This window comes from Arachis duranensis, chromosome 8 (genome assembly GCF_000817695.3).
Source record: "Arachis duranensis cultivar V14167 chromosome 8, aradu.V14167.gnm2.J7QH, whole genome shotgun sequence".
Classification (NCBI taxonomy): domain Eukaryota; kingdom Viridiplantae; phylum Streptophyta; class Magnoliopsida; order Fabales; family Fabaceae; genus Arachis; species Arachis duranensis.
The window spans coordinates 30,581,208-30,597,402 of record NC_029779.3 but is presented as its reverse complement, the minus strand read 5'-3'; the positions used below and the strand labels follow the sequence as shown (position 1 = coordinate 30,597,402).

At 28.9% G+C, this 16,195-nt stretch overlaps 3 protein-coding genes and 2 non-coding genes across 6 annotated transcripts in view; 4 read left to right on the top strand and 1 right to left on the bottom strand.

Annotated features, from left to right (window-relative positions):
- Positions 1 to 10,832, top strand: part of LOC107462094 (isoprene synthase, chloroplastic) — a gene marked incomplete in the record, with an annotated part of 17,078 nt that extends 6,246 nt beyond the window's left edge. Inside the window, 1 exon segment of the mRNA XM_021129317.2 lies at positions 10,587 to 10,832.
- On the top strand, positions 4,651 to 8,912 carry LOC107461928 (isoprene synthase, chloroplastic). The gene is made up of 2 exons (XM_052252499.1): positions 4,651 to 4,969; positions 8,474 to 8,912. The coding sequence occupies exons 1-2, from the start codon at positions 4,724 to 4,726 to the stop codon at positions 8,750 to 8,752; spliced, it is 525 nt and encodes a 174-aa protein (XP_052108459.1). The 5' UTR covers positions 4,651 to 4,723; the 3' UTR covers positions 8,753 to 8,912.
- A 268-nt stretch (positions 10,833 to 11,100) lies between the features above and the next one.
- TRNAS-CGA (transfer RNA serine (anticodon CGA)) lies at positions 11,101 to 11,182 on the top strand. Its single transcript has one exon. It is a non-coding gene; the product is annotated as a tRNA-Ser (tRNA).
- Positions 11,183 to 11,270: 88 nt separating this feature from the next.
- TRNAY-GUA (transfer RNA tyrosine (anticodon GUA)) lies at positions 11,271 to 11,357 on the top strand. The gene is given in 2 exon segments: positions 11,271 to 11,307; positions 11,322 to 11,357. It is a non-coding gene; the product is annotated as a tRNA-Tyr (tRNA).
- A 531-nt stretch (positions 11,358 to 11,888) lies between these two features.
- On the bottom strand, positions 11,889 to 14,206 carry LOC107462089 (scarecrow-like protein 32). Of its 2 annotated transcripts, none has more exons than XM_052252506.1 (2): positions 12,577 to 14,206; positions 11,889 to 12,411 (listed from the first exon to the last, which is right to left on the bottom strand). In XM_052252506.1, exon 1 carries the CDS (start codon positions 13,977 to 13,979, stop codon positions 12,588 to 12,590), a length of 1,392 nt encoding a protein of 463 aa, XP_052108466.1. In that variant the 5' UTR covers positions 13,980 to 14,206; the 3' UTR covers positions 11,889 to 12,411; positions 12,577 to 12,587. The 2 variants fall into 2 exon arrangements, with proteins under 2 accessions (XP_052108466.1, XP_052108467.1); XM_052252507.1 differs by having other exon boundaries at positions 11,889 to 12,406.
- Positions 14,207 to 16,195: the final 1,989 nt, after the last annotated feature.

The window sequence follows — 16,195 nt, the reverse complement described above, 5'->3', positions numbered from 1 at the left end:
AATAATAATAATAATAATAATTATTATTATTATTATTATTATATATATATGAGCAAAAAAAGTCCAACTGTTTTAAAGTAAAATTTTCTTTTAATATTTGATTAAATGTTCTTGTATTTAGTACTTTTTTTGCACTTCCTCTTAGTTAAAAATATAATCATTATAATTTTTTAGTTATTATTGTTAGGGGTGTTTACAGATGGGATATGACTGAAATTTCGATCCAATCCGCACTAAACTTATTAGATCAAATTCGATATTTGCACTTTTTATGTTTGGATCAGATATTAAATATATCCATAAAATAAAAAATATTAAAAAATCTTATTTTTATAAAAAAGTCAATAATTTTTTTTGTTTAATTTTTTAAACATATTTACTTCTATCTAATTAGAGTGTGGATCCGATTCGATCCAATCCGATCATCTTATATGGATATGATCTAATCTATGAACACCCCTAACTACTACTATAGGTTTATTGTTGCAAAAGAATGCTTCTTTTATTATAAACCATTATTAGATCTTAATTACCATTAAAACAACTTAATTGTTAACAAAGAGATAATACTTATTGGTCTCTGAAATTATGTTCGTATTTCAATCCATAGTTGTAAAAACCGAACTGGATCGGCTAGTTCGACCGGAAAACTAGTGAACCGGTAAGAACCGATGCAAACCAGTCTAACCGAACTGGTCTGCTTGAAAAACTTTTTAAAATGTCTCCACAAGGTCTCGAATCAAGAACCTTGGAGCAAAAATAACTTCTACTTTCCACTTAGCCATTACACTTCTAAGTATTATATTTGACAAATATTAATTATATAGTATACATAAATATCTAATTTAATTTAATTTTTATTTTTTTATTTTTAAAATTAATTATATTTTAATTATATACCATTATTAATATAAATATAAATTTCACTAAAAATTTATTAATTTACTTGATCTATTTTATCGCTAGTATTGTGATTAAGGTTATTTATTTTGATGTTAGCGTTAAAATCTACTGATATTATAGTTAGATGATAGGCTTTATGAATTAATTATTTTTTTATTGTGTCAAAATAAGATACTATTGTAATATTAGAATTTTATGATTTTTTTTATATTAGTTATTTTTAGAAGTTGAGACTTGATTCTTCATAAAATGTTAGTGAAGATACGTATTTCAAATTTTAATTTTAAGTTTTTAACTATTTTATATTTTATATTTACGTGAGACCGATTTTATCGGTTCAACCAGTGATTTATCGGTTGAACCAATAAACCAGTGAACCAGTAGCTTGATCGGTTCGATCACTAGTTCGGTTCTAACAACTATGTTTCAATCTAATTTCAAAAATTTTGATTTACTCAATTTAGTCTCCCAACTTAATAGTTATGACTCACATTGGTTCCTAATCTTATTTTTGTCACTGTCTCACAAAATCGTTAACGACATGCTGAGATGGACTAACGACTATTACATTATACATTCTAGCAATTATTTGATGTGACAATTGAAATTTTTTTTACCTTATTTTTTTTCAACTAAACACTTAAAACCCTAATATGAGTCACGGATACCTAAGTTAAAAAATCAAACTAAGTAAATTGAAACTTTAAAAATCAGATTAAAACTCGAATATAACTTCAAAACAGAACTTTAATTTATATAGTGATTAATTTAAATGAGAATCAAATAAATCAAAATTCAACATAATTTTTATCAATGTTTTTAAATTTGAAATCTCTATACCAAAATTAACTAGGATTTTTCTTTAAATTAAAAATTTAATGAAATAGTGACTTTAATTATCTTAACCAATGTCCTAATTAATTATTTTTATGTCTTAAAAAAATTGTATACGAAAAGAAAATAATTAATTTGTCTACTTTAATAATGTTATTTTACTAAAATGAAAGAAACTATTTTTTAGAATTTTTTAATTGATATATTTTTTATGTAAATAATCTTTTAAAAAAATCTAATAATTAATTTATTACCTTTTTTGTTTTAGTCTAAATTAAATGTTTTTATTGTTTTTGAGAAAAAAAATTTGAAGAATTTAATAATATGTGATGAGGAACACCGAATAAATTATATAAAAACCAATTAAAACAAAACATGAAAACATCTTTAAAAAAAAGACGTTTTAAACGTCTTTATCTGAGTGGCCTCCTATACACAAATACATTGATAGCTGATTTTAGTGGTTGATTTTAGTGTACAAGTAACCATTTTGCATATTTAAACAAGGAATTGAATTGAGAAATCTATAAATCTAGCATCCTTCCTATAGATATATATGGACCCATTTCTCTTGGTACGATCGAGATTAAGGTTTTCTTCAAATATGTATACTTCGTGACAGTTTTCTTCAAATTAAATTTATTTAACATAAACTTTTATTCTGATGATTACTCGCGCAATTAAGGTTTGTCCTTCCGAATGACCAAAGGATAAGATTCAAAGTCCATCATCAAAGGCAAACGCCAAAACTATGAGAACCTGGAATCCTTGACAGGAACAAGGAATCTACATAGCATTTTGGGTTCCGTATTTTCTATTATTAGCCACAAATTACAATTGAAAGTTGCAAGCACTTTCATAAATTAAATTAATGGCAAGAGTTATGAGATATTGAGATACACATGCAATCCGAAAGTTTGGTGAAAAGATCGTGCAATAATACATGCAACATATCTAAAATGTGCAGTAACAAACCCGAATCAAAATGTGATCCTTGGTAGAGTACAAATTCACATTATTTAAGAACTACTAATTATTCTTTTTTATATATTATTTCCCTTTTTGATTATTTTGTGGTGACAAATAAATATAGAAAAAATATATTTCTTTTTCTATAATATATAAAGATTACACCTCACCTTATTTTGGTAGGTAGTTTGATGAAGCTATGTTAATTGTTGCTCAACGCCAAATAGCACCCACAAATTTTTCTGAGGACCACACATTCGATATGTGGTTTTTTCCATTTTCCATTTTCTTTTCTAATGGTATATATAAATCGAAATGTGTAAATTAAATTACATGTGCAATATTTTTAGTTCCGTAGCAATAATGTGCACCTTTTCTAAATATTTTTCTAATTTCTAAAAAAAATATTTGGATGTATTTAATATATTGAGATATAAAATATATTCAAACATTTCAGAATTTGAAAATGAAGATAATTTGAAGTTATTGTTGGTGGAGAATATATCATCATTGTTTTTAGAGTGAACATCTAAATTAGTTTTTAAGTAATTTTAGGAAAGACATTTTGTCTCCAATAAATTTTTATTACTCTAAAAATTTTGAAAAAAAAATCTCGTTAGGCATATTATTTCTCATTCTTTACTTTTAACAAAATTTTTAATTACATGTCAGACAAAGATGTTTCTAACAAATTTTATTACGAGATAATTAAATAGTCTTCATAAAATTTTATTATAAAATATAAATTACCTCTTCTGAAATAAAGAAAAGATCAGTCTAATAAAAATAATTATTAATAACTTTTACATAGTAAAAAATTAAAATTTATTGGGAAAGAATTGTATTTGTGAGATCTAAAATCTTTAAAAGCTAATTTTGGTGTTTACTCTTGTTTTAATGAAACCAAATTAATAAATTAAAAAAGAGATAATTAATATTAAGTGAAAATTCAGGTACAGTTAATTTCATGTGAAGTTGATAACTAGGAGCCGTTAAATAATTTGACTGATTTGACTAAATTTTTATCTAACGACTTTCGACTATCAACTTCACGTGAAGTCGACTGCACCTGAATTTTCACCTCCATATTGATAGTATCTCAAATTCGATTTGGAAAAGGCAAAATAGAGATTTAATCATTTAACATCAAAACTAATGTTTAAAATAACAAAAATGCTCATGTGCACTAAAAATTATTGATCAAATTAATTATTATGTATTTATATATATTTATATGTTTTGATTTATATATTTTTTAATTAAATAATCAGTCATCGCTCATCAAAATATATGACATATAGTAGAAAATTAAACTTGCAATAACAAAATCATTAAACTTGTTTATAGTAATATAGTAAAATAATAAAATTTTAAACTAATGTTGTTGAAGAATATATATCATCATTGTTTTTAATTAAACCAAATTAAAGAAGATGGAAATTAAAAGAAACTAAACGACAAAATTAATATCAATATCTGACAATTGATTTTGAAGCGACAACACTTAATATAAAGGTAGTTGTTATGATTGAGCCTTTAATATAATGGTAGTTGTTGTGATGCCTAAAAGTTGGATGTTTAATTATTATAAAAAAATAATTATTTAATATTTATTTTAAAATATAAAAATAAATAAATTTTATAGTAAATGTTATAGTGTCTAAAAAATTGTGTTTACTTATTAAAAAAATTAAAAATTAAAAATTAATATTTAATTTAAAAAATATAAAAATAAATCATTTTTAAAAAATTAAAATTTTCTAAAAAAATAAGTTAAATAAAATTTAGACATCAATTCATAAACATTATAGAATTGATCAAATTCTATTCCCAAAATAATGAAAGACCTTGTTGTTTTCGTACTTTTTCTTGAGTTGATGGATGACTTATGAGGCCTATAAATAAATGGCGGAGTAGGCTCACCTCACACATTGCAAAAATAAAACGTGTTATTAACTTATATAATATCATAGTGTTAGTGAGAACGTGATATATAATAGTTGATAACTCGATAACAATGGCAAGTGAGTTGATATCTCTGCCCTACGCCCTATCAACCACACAAAGGGTAGTAGTAGTAGTAAAACATAGGAACCACTTTGGACGCAAAACAGTTACTCATGCCACTGCAAAAATACATTTCATCTGTGGCTCCACCAAAAAGGATGATGGCCAGTTAATTGGAAGGCGTTCAGCTAATTACCAGCCCAATCTATGGACGTATGAATTTCTTCATCATCAGTCCCACCACAATCATCACGTGGTAGGTAACTAACTAATTAACTAACTACCAAAATTCTGAAATGTGCATATAATTCATCTTCTGGTCGTGTATTTTTTTTCCCATCAACATGGTAACAGAAATGGTCGAATAATCACCTTGAATGATTAGCTCTCCCTTAGCTTGTATCTTCGTATTCAATTCATATTCCTGTTTTCTCTCGTTGTTTCTTTTAAGTAGTTAGAAAAGTCTCAACACCAAAATAATCATATTCTTTTTTTATCTCACTCTCATATATTATTCTACACACAACATTCTGTTCCGTATTATGAGCTCTAATACGGCACTTTTGGACACCACATGCCTGGTAGGAATGTTCATAAGCCGAAAATATACGTCCAGTCTATTTTTTAGATTTTAATTTAATTCTAAACTCAATAAAATTTAAATATTTTTATGCTATAATTATATCCGATCTAAACTCGGTAAAAATTGAATATTTAAAGTTTTAATAGTAATTTATAAAAAAATTTATTTAGAAAGAAATTTATCTATAATGCACTTATTTATTTATAAAAAAAAATTTCTTATCAAAAAGTTGATTTGAATTTGTTTTTGTCTATAAATTCTAATTTGATACTTTTTTATCTATTTTCTAATTCAATAAATATGATTAAAAATAAAATAATAAATTTATAATTAATATAATATAATATATATCAAAATTAATTTAAAACATATATATCTTTTTTAGTTCTCTTAAAATGTACCTAGATCTAGATCGAATCTATTTTTAAAATTTTATCCAATATTAAATTCAATAAAATTATAATAAATTAATCTTTAAAATATTTGACCGGGGCAAGTGGACCATATGCACCCGTACATGCCGGTGGTACATGATACTAGAGATACATAGCAATAATAGATAATATTCCTAAGCATAGGTGTATCATACACGTAGGATGAGAATACGGATAAAAATCATTCTTTGAAGATGAAGAGGGGGGTAGAAAAAGATATCTGTATGTAGGAGAATTTTAAAGTAAGAATGAGACGACTACATAGTTAATATAATATATATAGTTCATTGAACTGACCATCTCTGTGCAAATTCCATATAAAACTATATTTTCTCGTAAAAATCAGAAATGAAGAGGAGTATTTTCCGGTTATAGAAAATGAAGATGGAAATGGAAAAAAAAAAATCAGGACGTAGGATTGAGAGTGAAGGATATAATTAATAAATAAAAAATATTTTACATAAAATATCTAAATATCAAATTAATTTTACTATTTTGGTAAAAAAACACTTAAAAAAATCTTTTTTAAGAAATCACCCCATATACTCAAATTTTTAACCGTATGGATGAAACCTTTTTTCATTAAATTTTAAAGTAAGAATGAGACGACTACATAGTTAATTTTTAATGTAGTTTTCATTGAACTGACCATCTCTGTGCAAATTCCATATAAAACTATATTTTCTCGTAAAAATCAGAAATGAAGAGGAGTATTTTCCGGTTATAGAAAATGAAGATGGAAATGGAAAAAAAAAAATCAGGACGTAGGATTGAGAGTGAAGGATTATCTTCCATACATGCTCCTCTATATTATCATCGCCATATGAGACACAACAATTCGTTTGTGAAAATTATTATTCAATTATAATTAGGAAAATTGATGGAAGGTTCTTTGAAATATAATATTAATAATATATACATTACAAGGAAAATATATTTTTCACAACCTCTAAAAATATTATTTTAATAGAATGCCTTTGACAATCGCTAGTTGTAAAATTTTTATTAGAAAGTATTTTCCACGGTTATTCGTTACCCCCAAAAAAACCATAAATTAATCATGCTTAAACGCATTTTTTTAACCGTATGGATGAAACCTTTTTTCATTAAATTTTTAATGTGGGTTTTAGTTTCTATGTATCTAAAAATATTTTTTTTTTCAAAAGTAGATATATATTATATTAATTTTTAATAATTTGTTCAAAAAAAATAACAACATATTATTATTATTATTATTATTATTATTATTTTAAAAGACAAAACCCTTACTTTTATGTTTTGTCATACTCCCATAATAAATAAATTAAATTTGAAAAAATGTACTATTTATAAGTAACCATTGCAGATAGATTATTATGTAAGACAAAATATTACTTTTGTCCTAAACATTTAAATAAGTATTAATGTTGTCCTTATTTTTCTTTTCATCATATTTTTGTCCCAAAATTTTCAAAAGTAACCAAAAGTTATTCCCACTCTTAAGTCTTAATTAATCTCATAGAAAAACAAATAGAGGACGTATATTTTTAAAAAAAAATTTTCAATAATGTAGTAACGAAAAACATGATCTTATATATATAGGAGTTTGATGATTTGGAGTGAAGAAGAAAACCATAATATTTTATAAGTTAATTATATTTTTATTTTTTTTTTGTTTTAAACTTGAATTTGTTACTTTTAACTATTTTTAACATTTATTCACATAATAAGATAGAGAGTTGATATATAATTTTTTAAAAAAATATTTTTGATTATATATAATTTATAAAAAAATTAATTTTAAGAGTTGAACCAATGGTTTTTTTATTTTAATATAATATGCTTTGAAATGTATCATATTATGAGTAAGGTGAAAACTAAGGTGAAGTCGACTTCACGTGAAGTTGATATCTGAGAGCCGTTTATCATTTAATGACTTTCAGATATTAACTTCACGTAAAATTGACTGCACTTGAATTTTCACCGATTTTATAAAATGAAGTAAGACACAATAGAAAAAGTATTTGAAATAACTTCACAGGTCAATTTTAAAATGACAAATAAAAATATCTGTAAAGGATTGTGATACTAAAGTCAATAAGAGTTTTAACAAGTTATATATACAATAGATTAAAAATATCTTAATTTAATGAGATATTTACGGAACAAAAAAAACAATGCTTAATTATCACTTATAAATCTCTTTCTGTAAATAATGAATATTCTTTTTTCTTATTGCATAGATAGTTAATCCATGTTGTGTAGATATTTTCATGTAGATAATACTTAAAAAAGTAGTAGAAAAAATCAATGACTTATTCTTCAAATCGGATCAAACACATCTTGGTTTTTATATTCCGAAAAAATTGAGTAGATTAACTCGTATAACTTGTAAATCTCTTTTAATTTAAACTGACTTTATTGAATCTATATTAAGAATTGACCAACTCATTTTAGATCATGACCTTAATCATTTGGGCTATGACATGAACACTTACCTCTTATCGAATAATTTTAAATTTATTATTATTCATATTTAATTTATAAAAAATAGAGCTAGATAGAAAAAAAAAGTATAAATAATCAATAATATTTTTGAATAATATATAAATAATATGAATTAATAGAATTAAAAAAATAAATTAATTTTAAATTTAATTAATAATATTAAATTAATAATTATTCATGTTGTTCAAGATAGTCATTGTTTACCTCTCTAAAGTTAAAAAGAACGAGAATAATTGGAAATTTTGACACGGTGCAGGTTGAAAGAATTGAAGAAAGGGCAAAAAAGCTAGAGGAGAAGGTGCGATACATAATGATGAATAGTTCAGACATGGAGCCACTGAGCTTGCTTGAATTCATTGACGACCTTCATCGGTTGGGCCTCTCCTACAAGTTCCCAAACCACATCAACTCTGCTCTTTCCCGCATTCATTCTTCACAACATATGCTTCATCATACACAGAAAACACTACATGCTACTGCTCTCCTCTTCAGAATTCTCAGACAACATTCCTTTCACGTCTCCCAAGGTGTATAAAACTAAACACATCTTCACAACTCCTTTAGAAATTAGCAAACTCTATCAATCATCTCAGTTTATTTTTACTACTACGATGATTTTGTGAGGTGCAGATGTATTTGAAAGTTTCAACGATGATGAGGGAAACTTGAAGGCTGAAATTGGCAATGATGTGCAAGGAATGTTAACTTTGTACGAGGCATCACACCTTAATTTTGACGGAGAAAATCTATGTGAGAAGGCAAGGGCATTTTCGGCAACAAATATGATGAACATAATAACAAATGAGGGGACAGAGAACAAAGTAAAAGAAAGCGTTAGAAGAGTGTTGGAGGGGCTTCCTTCTCACCATAGCCCTTACAGAATAGAGGCAAGGGGATACATTGACACATATCATAAAAATGAACCACACAATCAATTGCTATTAGAGCTTGCTAAGCTTGACTTTAACATGCTTCAGTCATTACATCAACAAGAGTTACAACAGATGGCAAGGTCAGATGAATAATTTTTTTTTTTTTAAGTTTAAGTCGATAAATAAAAATAAATAATGAAATTATTTGTTTTAGAAATCTAGATTAATAAAAAAATATATATGAATAATTATATTTTTACTATGACCATCGAATAAGATTTTTTTTGGGTTTGTACATTTATCTGTTTTATAGTAAAAGAATTTTTTTTACCTGAATGTTACTAGCTAGACCAACTCAATGTTTCACATTTATAGATGGTGGAGGGACATAGGCCTCGCTAGCAAGCTGAGCTTTGCTCGAGATAGGTTAACAGAATCCTTCTTTTGGTCATTGGGAATAGTCTCACATCCGAATTTCTCTTATTGTCGTAAAGAACTTACTAAGGTGGCAGCTTTAGTCACCGTTCTTGATGATGTCTACGATGTTCATGGTACTTTGGATGAATTGGAACTCTTCACGGATGCTGTTGAGAGGTTACTTTATTATATTAATTAGTAGTATATTTTTTTAATAATAACTTAGTGCGGCAAAATTTAATTATAATAATTATATGCATGCTTTTATATCAGATGGGATGTAAATGCAATTAACGATCTCCCAGACTACATGACATTGTGCTTCTTAGCACTCTATAACACTGTCAACGAGATTGCTTTTGACATCTTTAAAGATCATGCCTTCAAGTGTCTTCCCCATCTCAAAAAAGCTGTATGCCTTCAAGTCTTATATATTAACTCTTAATTAGATGCCTAAATTAATGTTTTCACTATTGTCTACAAAATTATTATGAGGATTCATAAATTGATTGATATGACTATACTCTATACTATGATATCAGTGGTGTGATTTGTGCAAATCGTTTCTACAAGAAGCAAAATGGTCCAACAACAAAGTTGTACCAAGATTGAAGGAGTATTTGGAAAATGGTTTAGTGTCGTGCTCAGGCGGGATTTGTCTTATTCACTCCTTCTTCTTACTCAACCAAGAAACATCAGAGCAAGCACTTCATTCCTTAATCAACTACCACGAACTCTTGCGTTCTTCGTCCACCATTTTCAGGATTAGCAACGATTTGGCCACCTCAGCGGTATTTTAATTATTCCCTACTGCTAATCAATTAAGAATTATATGAATTCATATTTATTTCTTGCACATTTTCTATGCTTAAAAAAAATGCTTACATTATTATAAAAATGCAGGAAGAGATGGAGTGCGGTGAAACTGCGAATTCAATGACGTGCTACATGAATGAAACGGGTGACTCCGAAGAGGACGCACGAAGGTACTTGAGAAGTGTGATTGACGAAGCATGGAAGAATATGAACAGATGCCTAGTGATGGATTCTACATTCGACAAATCCTTCATAGAAGTAGTCTGGGTTCGTGGTAAAGAATCATACAAATACTCAATCATAGCAAAACAACTTATTTATAGGAAAGTGAATAATATCTCTGATTTCCTTTTCTTCCAATTTGCTAGTTGCAACGCGTCTAAGAAGGGAATTTGGATGACAAATCCAGGTCTCGCTTCCTCGTTTAGTTTTCAGTTTCAAAGGCAAATGGCTAGGCTGGTTAAGCATAGGCCTTGCATAATAAGCTATACTAAAAATGTTATAAGATTATCAGAATTTATTATTTTTTTGTCATTAATATTATTTTATATAATCTAACAATATATTTTATTATATATTTTTAAATATTGATGGTCAAAAATAATAAAAATCTAATAGTTTCCTAGCATTTATCAAAGCTATATATAGTTGGGACTTGTTGTTGATAGCTCAAATGTAGTTTCTTAATAAAAGATTAACAGGGAGCTAGGAAGAATTTAAAAATAATTTGCACTGTAACATGTGGTTAATATATTATTGGAGGAACTTTTACGCAAGCGTCGATATGTCCGAGTGGTTAAGGAGACAGACTCGAAATCTGTTAGGCTTTGCCTGCGCAGGTTCGAATCCTGCTGTCGACGAATTTTTCCTTCACTTATTTAACGCGCGCTTGTAGACTCCAAGAGAAGTAAGGAACATCATCAATTTATAGACTTAGGAAAATATCATCCGACCTTAGCTCAGTTGGTAGAGCGGAGGACTGTAGTGGTTCACCCAGTAATCCTTAGGTCGCTGGTTCGAATCCGGCAGGTCGGAATCTGTTTTTTTTATATTAACTCTTTTTGTGGTCTCACGAAGACATGAACCAAGCAATTTGCTTTCCAGTACTAATAATTAATAAACACAAACAAAATTAACAAAATCACGGTCCCATCTGGACCCATTACTGCCATGGGTTCGTCAATTTGCCTCCATGACTCATCATTATCACCAATACAACTCCGAATATAGTTGTTTGGCCTTAGCCTGTGACTCTTCATACTGAAGAAGACTACTCATAAAATTAAATTTAACTTTCTGTGTGGTCCTTTTTGTACTTATCTATACTCTCATGCACAACACATAACAGCCTAACTAACTACTCATCAAAAATAAAAATGTGTTATATTCATTGGTACCTCTTGAAAAATTCTTCTCATTGAGAGGAACTAACAGTAAGTTTTTGAATCAGCCATTAAATGCAACAAAACTATGATATTATATATTGAGGTACGTTACCTTAAATGCTAACACATTTGTTATTTTTTGTTTTGATACAAAGTTTGCTAATCCGAAATGCTTAGTTTATTATTAGAACTGAGTATATAATAAGACAGATTTTTTTTTTCTCTTCATAGTTCATACAACCTACCCGTACTTAAGGCTGTGATAATAGAAATGAATATTAAAGCTGCATAAAAAAAAAAAACAATAATACAAAGAAGAGACAATTTTTTAATTTGTCTCATACAAAGTACATTGTACACATATCTCCTTTTTACCTTTCATGTGATCCAATGTATTTGAGCTTCATTACAAATCTAGGCACACGAAAAACAATTCTTAAAATGCAGCCGTTTTTTTCTTTTCTCTTCTTCTTCCTTCTTGTCATAATAATTTCAGTATCAATTTGCAGCCTTTTTTTTTACTTTCACAAAGTGATGAAAAATCGTCTGCCACACTCCATGGACCATTGTGGCATGCATAACCCATATCCCCTCGTAGGCCCAAATTAACTTTGGAATCTTGTGATCATGTGTTATGTATGTTGACGTGTCCAGTATAACACGTAACTCATTTTTCTTGTTACTCATCACATTTGATACCTAAACTAAGACATAAACACAATCATAGAGATGTCAGATGTGTTTGCATGCATGTATATCTGTCAAATATCATATACTCATCACTTTATCGCCACAATTTGGTATATAATTCTAAATTACATTTAATTTTGTGACAATAAAATAATGAATATAAGAAAAATGAGTCATACTATGAGTTGTTTTATGCCATAGTTGCATCGAAACCAATAGGATCCCTGGTTTCACTGGGGACCCAAGCAGTGGCATAGACACAGCTGTTTCCTTTCCATGTGAGAACCAACATTCCTTCTTCCCTCTTCATCCCCCATCCACTAGCATGCTCATCAAGCAAACCCTTAACTTCCATAACCGTTTCATCACAAAATGGGAGGCTCAAGTAACCAGCATTCTTCATTCTCTGGCACATCTGCATCCCTGACTCCAACCTCTCTATCCTATGATGCCCTTCATATCCTATGATGTTCTCAATCTTCTGTCCAATGTCGGATTCGAACTCTGTCCTCTGGCAACTGTCCTTAGGCAAGAAAGTCTCCAATGCATCAAAGGGTATCCAGAGATGGTTGAAACATGTTGCAATTCTTGATGTGAGGCTTGGTGAACTAAGATCACAATCCTCATCCACCAAAACCACAATCTGAGGGTTAAGACCTTTAACTAAACTCAAAAAAGCATCACGGAGAGAAAGGCAACGTTGGTTTCCCTTTCTATCATCAGACAAATAACGAAGCCAATTTTGACAATTTATGACCAAAGCCTCATCATCCCTAAGGTTTAGCACACTAGGATTCAACAGACTCAGCAATGACTCAACATGAAAACTAGTTGATTCATTGCTTAATTCAGAATTATTAGGTGCTAATAAGGGACCTAAATTGTTCCCTATGACATTGAATTCAAAAGGGACATCCTTAAACTTTGCGAAATTCGCCAACCGAAGGCCAACCTCATGAGTTGATACATTCACCAATGGAGGCACCGGTGGCCTAAAAGATGGGACAGTGATTCTAAGTGAAGGAGGACCTTCAGGGCTTTTGGCCAATGCATCAATGAAAGTAGGCCATTGCATACAATGAGTGATGCTAAAGTCTAAGATATGTACCCTTTGGAACCCTAAAATTGCTTTGAAAATCTCATTATTTGAAGCACAAAACCCAAACCTGTGCCATGGAATGAGATCCACGTATCCTGCTAGCTCGGTAACCGTCATCAACCTCCTCTGAATGTTGTTGCTACTCCCCTTGAAACTCAAGGCTGTAGGGCAAATCCTTGAAGCCCTAGAGATCAGTGCCCTGAGGAACCATGATGTGAGCCTTTGATTTGTGTCACCGGTTGGTGAAGCAACGTTGTTGAGGACCCACATCACTTGTTGTGCCAAGGTTACATCGTTGCTCTCCAAGGCGCTTGCGCAGTGGAGAAGAAGCTTCTCGATGCACGCGCCGTCGAGGCTTCCGAGACATCCTTTGAGTGCTCCGGTGAGTGAACTGTGTGGTGCTGTGTTGAAGAGGCTGTGGTTTTGGAAGGAGATAGAGGATGCTCCTTTTAGCTCAGCTTTCATGCTATGCATTACGTGCATGAGGATCCTCTTTAATTTCTTCTATATGAAGTAGCTAGATCCAAGAAGAAGATGAAGTTAGATGAAAAAGGTTTAGGCTTTCTAGCTTGAATTGTTTCAACTTTGAAAGCTAATTAGGGTTTGGAATATTTGGTGTAACTATTCATTAATGAGTTATGTGTATACTGTAGATAGGTTGAAGGTTTGAGAGATGGTTGTTACTTTTATGTGAATGTATCTTTAAGCATTATATATATAGAGGGAAGAGAAATGGTGTGGTCTAATTATTATTGTGAACCTAAGGGCCTAATGGATAGAGTACAATAATTTCTATGGCTCTAACCGAAGCCATGTATGTATGATTTTAAAACCATTTCACAGGGATCGAGCTCAAAATTTTAAAAAATTTTGATATTATATTATAATATTATTTTTTTAAAAATTTAAACTAATAAAATAAGACACATAATAATTATATTTTTAATATTAGTTATAAAATAAATACTAGAAAATTATATAAATTTATTATTTTTTATTATTAGTTAGTCATTAATATTTAAAAATATAAAATAAAATATATTATTGAATTACTAGATTAAAGGAATTGAATTGATTACTAAGTCATGGCAAAAAATAATAAATTCTGATAATCTCTATTATTTTTTATAGTTATAATTTAGAACTATAAATTCAACTTATAGTTAAGTTAGTACAAATCCACCAACTAATACTAAGCAAGTTCTAGTTGGTGAAGTGGTGATCATGTAACAAATAGAATTTGGCGGCTTGTTCTGTTGATCGATTTGTTTATATTAGCTTTGAGTTGTTTTGTTGTAATGATTATTTAGATTATGAATTAAATTAAAACCTAAGGGTAGCGAATAGGTTAAAAAAGGTGTACTAGCCGGCCCACTCTTGTCGAATACGTTTTCATGGAATAACTATTTAAAACAAGATCCCAAATATATGTTTACTTGTACAAATCCGATTTTCCTTTGCCTTCACTTCCATGTTCTTACATGATAGCAATATTTTTAAAAATTAAACTGAGTTATTATGTAATGTGAAGCCAAAACTAAAGACAAACCAGAACTCTTCCTACAAGAACATATTATTTCGGTCATTTTTTTGCACAGTTCTTTCTCCTGTTTTTTCCATTTTCAAATAGGCAATTCCCTGTTCAACCCTCTTTCTTCTTGTTTAAATAGACATCCACTTGTGATATTGAGTCAATTAAGAACTCTTAATTAGACATGCACACGTACGTACGTATTCTCTAATTTTGTTGTCTTATATATATAGAATGCATTGATTAATCAATATTTCTATATATGGTCGTTTCACATGACTAATGTCTAATAATATAAAGAAATTAGAGATAACTAATGTCTAATAATATAATCCTGGGAGCGTTGTGGATGGATATTAATTAATATAGAGTTATCATCAGGATTCATAAGATTAAGCTGTTTAGGTGCGTATGATAGCTAGGAATTATCAAGATTGACACGTGGAAAGAAAAAGATGAAGATTGATAAAGCGATCACCAGTATATGATGAAGTTCATTCATATTAGTAACTATATTCTTTATTACTAGTATTTTTTTTTTTTTTTGGGTGGCATGTATATATATTCAGAGAAAAGGAAATTAAAAGATGTAACGGACGATTACATACACCGCTCGCGTTGGGTTTGATACAACCTATGTTTTTATGAAAGAAACATTTCCCTTGCTGCAATTAAAAGCTGCAGATGAAGAGGCGTCTCCATCACTTTACCATGCATGTGTCTTGAGTGAATTAATTCTTAATATTTCATTGGTTAGTTCCTTTTTTTATTTACCTTTGGTATTTTACTTGTATTATATATACCTTTTTTGTGTTTGGTGAGTATGTAATGTTATTATGTAATACTTTATTATATACTCTTTTATATATGTATATATATATATAACACCTTAGTTTGCTGTTATGGAAAGTAATTGTTTTACATTTGCTCTACTAAACCTTAGGTTACATCATTGGCGAAGATTAGACTCTAATCCCAATTCCTTTCTTCGGTAGTAAGTGAAATATTAGGAAGATATATAAGAACCACTCAAATAAAGGCGTTAAAATGTCTTTTTTTTTTAAAATGTTTTTAAGTAATTAAAATTTAATATATATAATTAATTGAATCATGTTATTTTTATTAAAATTAAATTAGATAAATTAATTTGACTAAAAAATCGATAAAT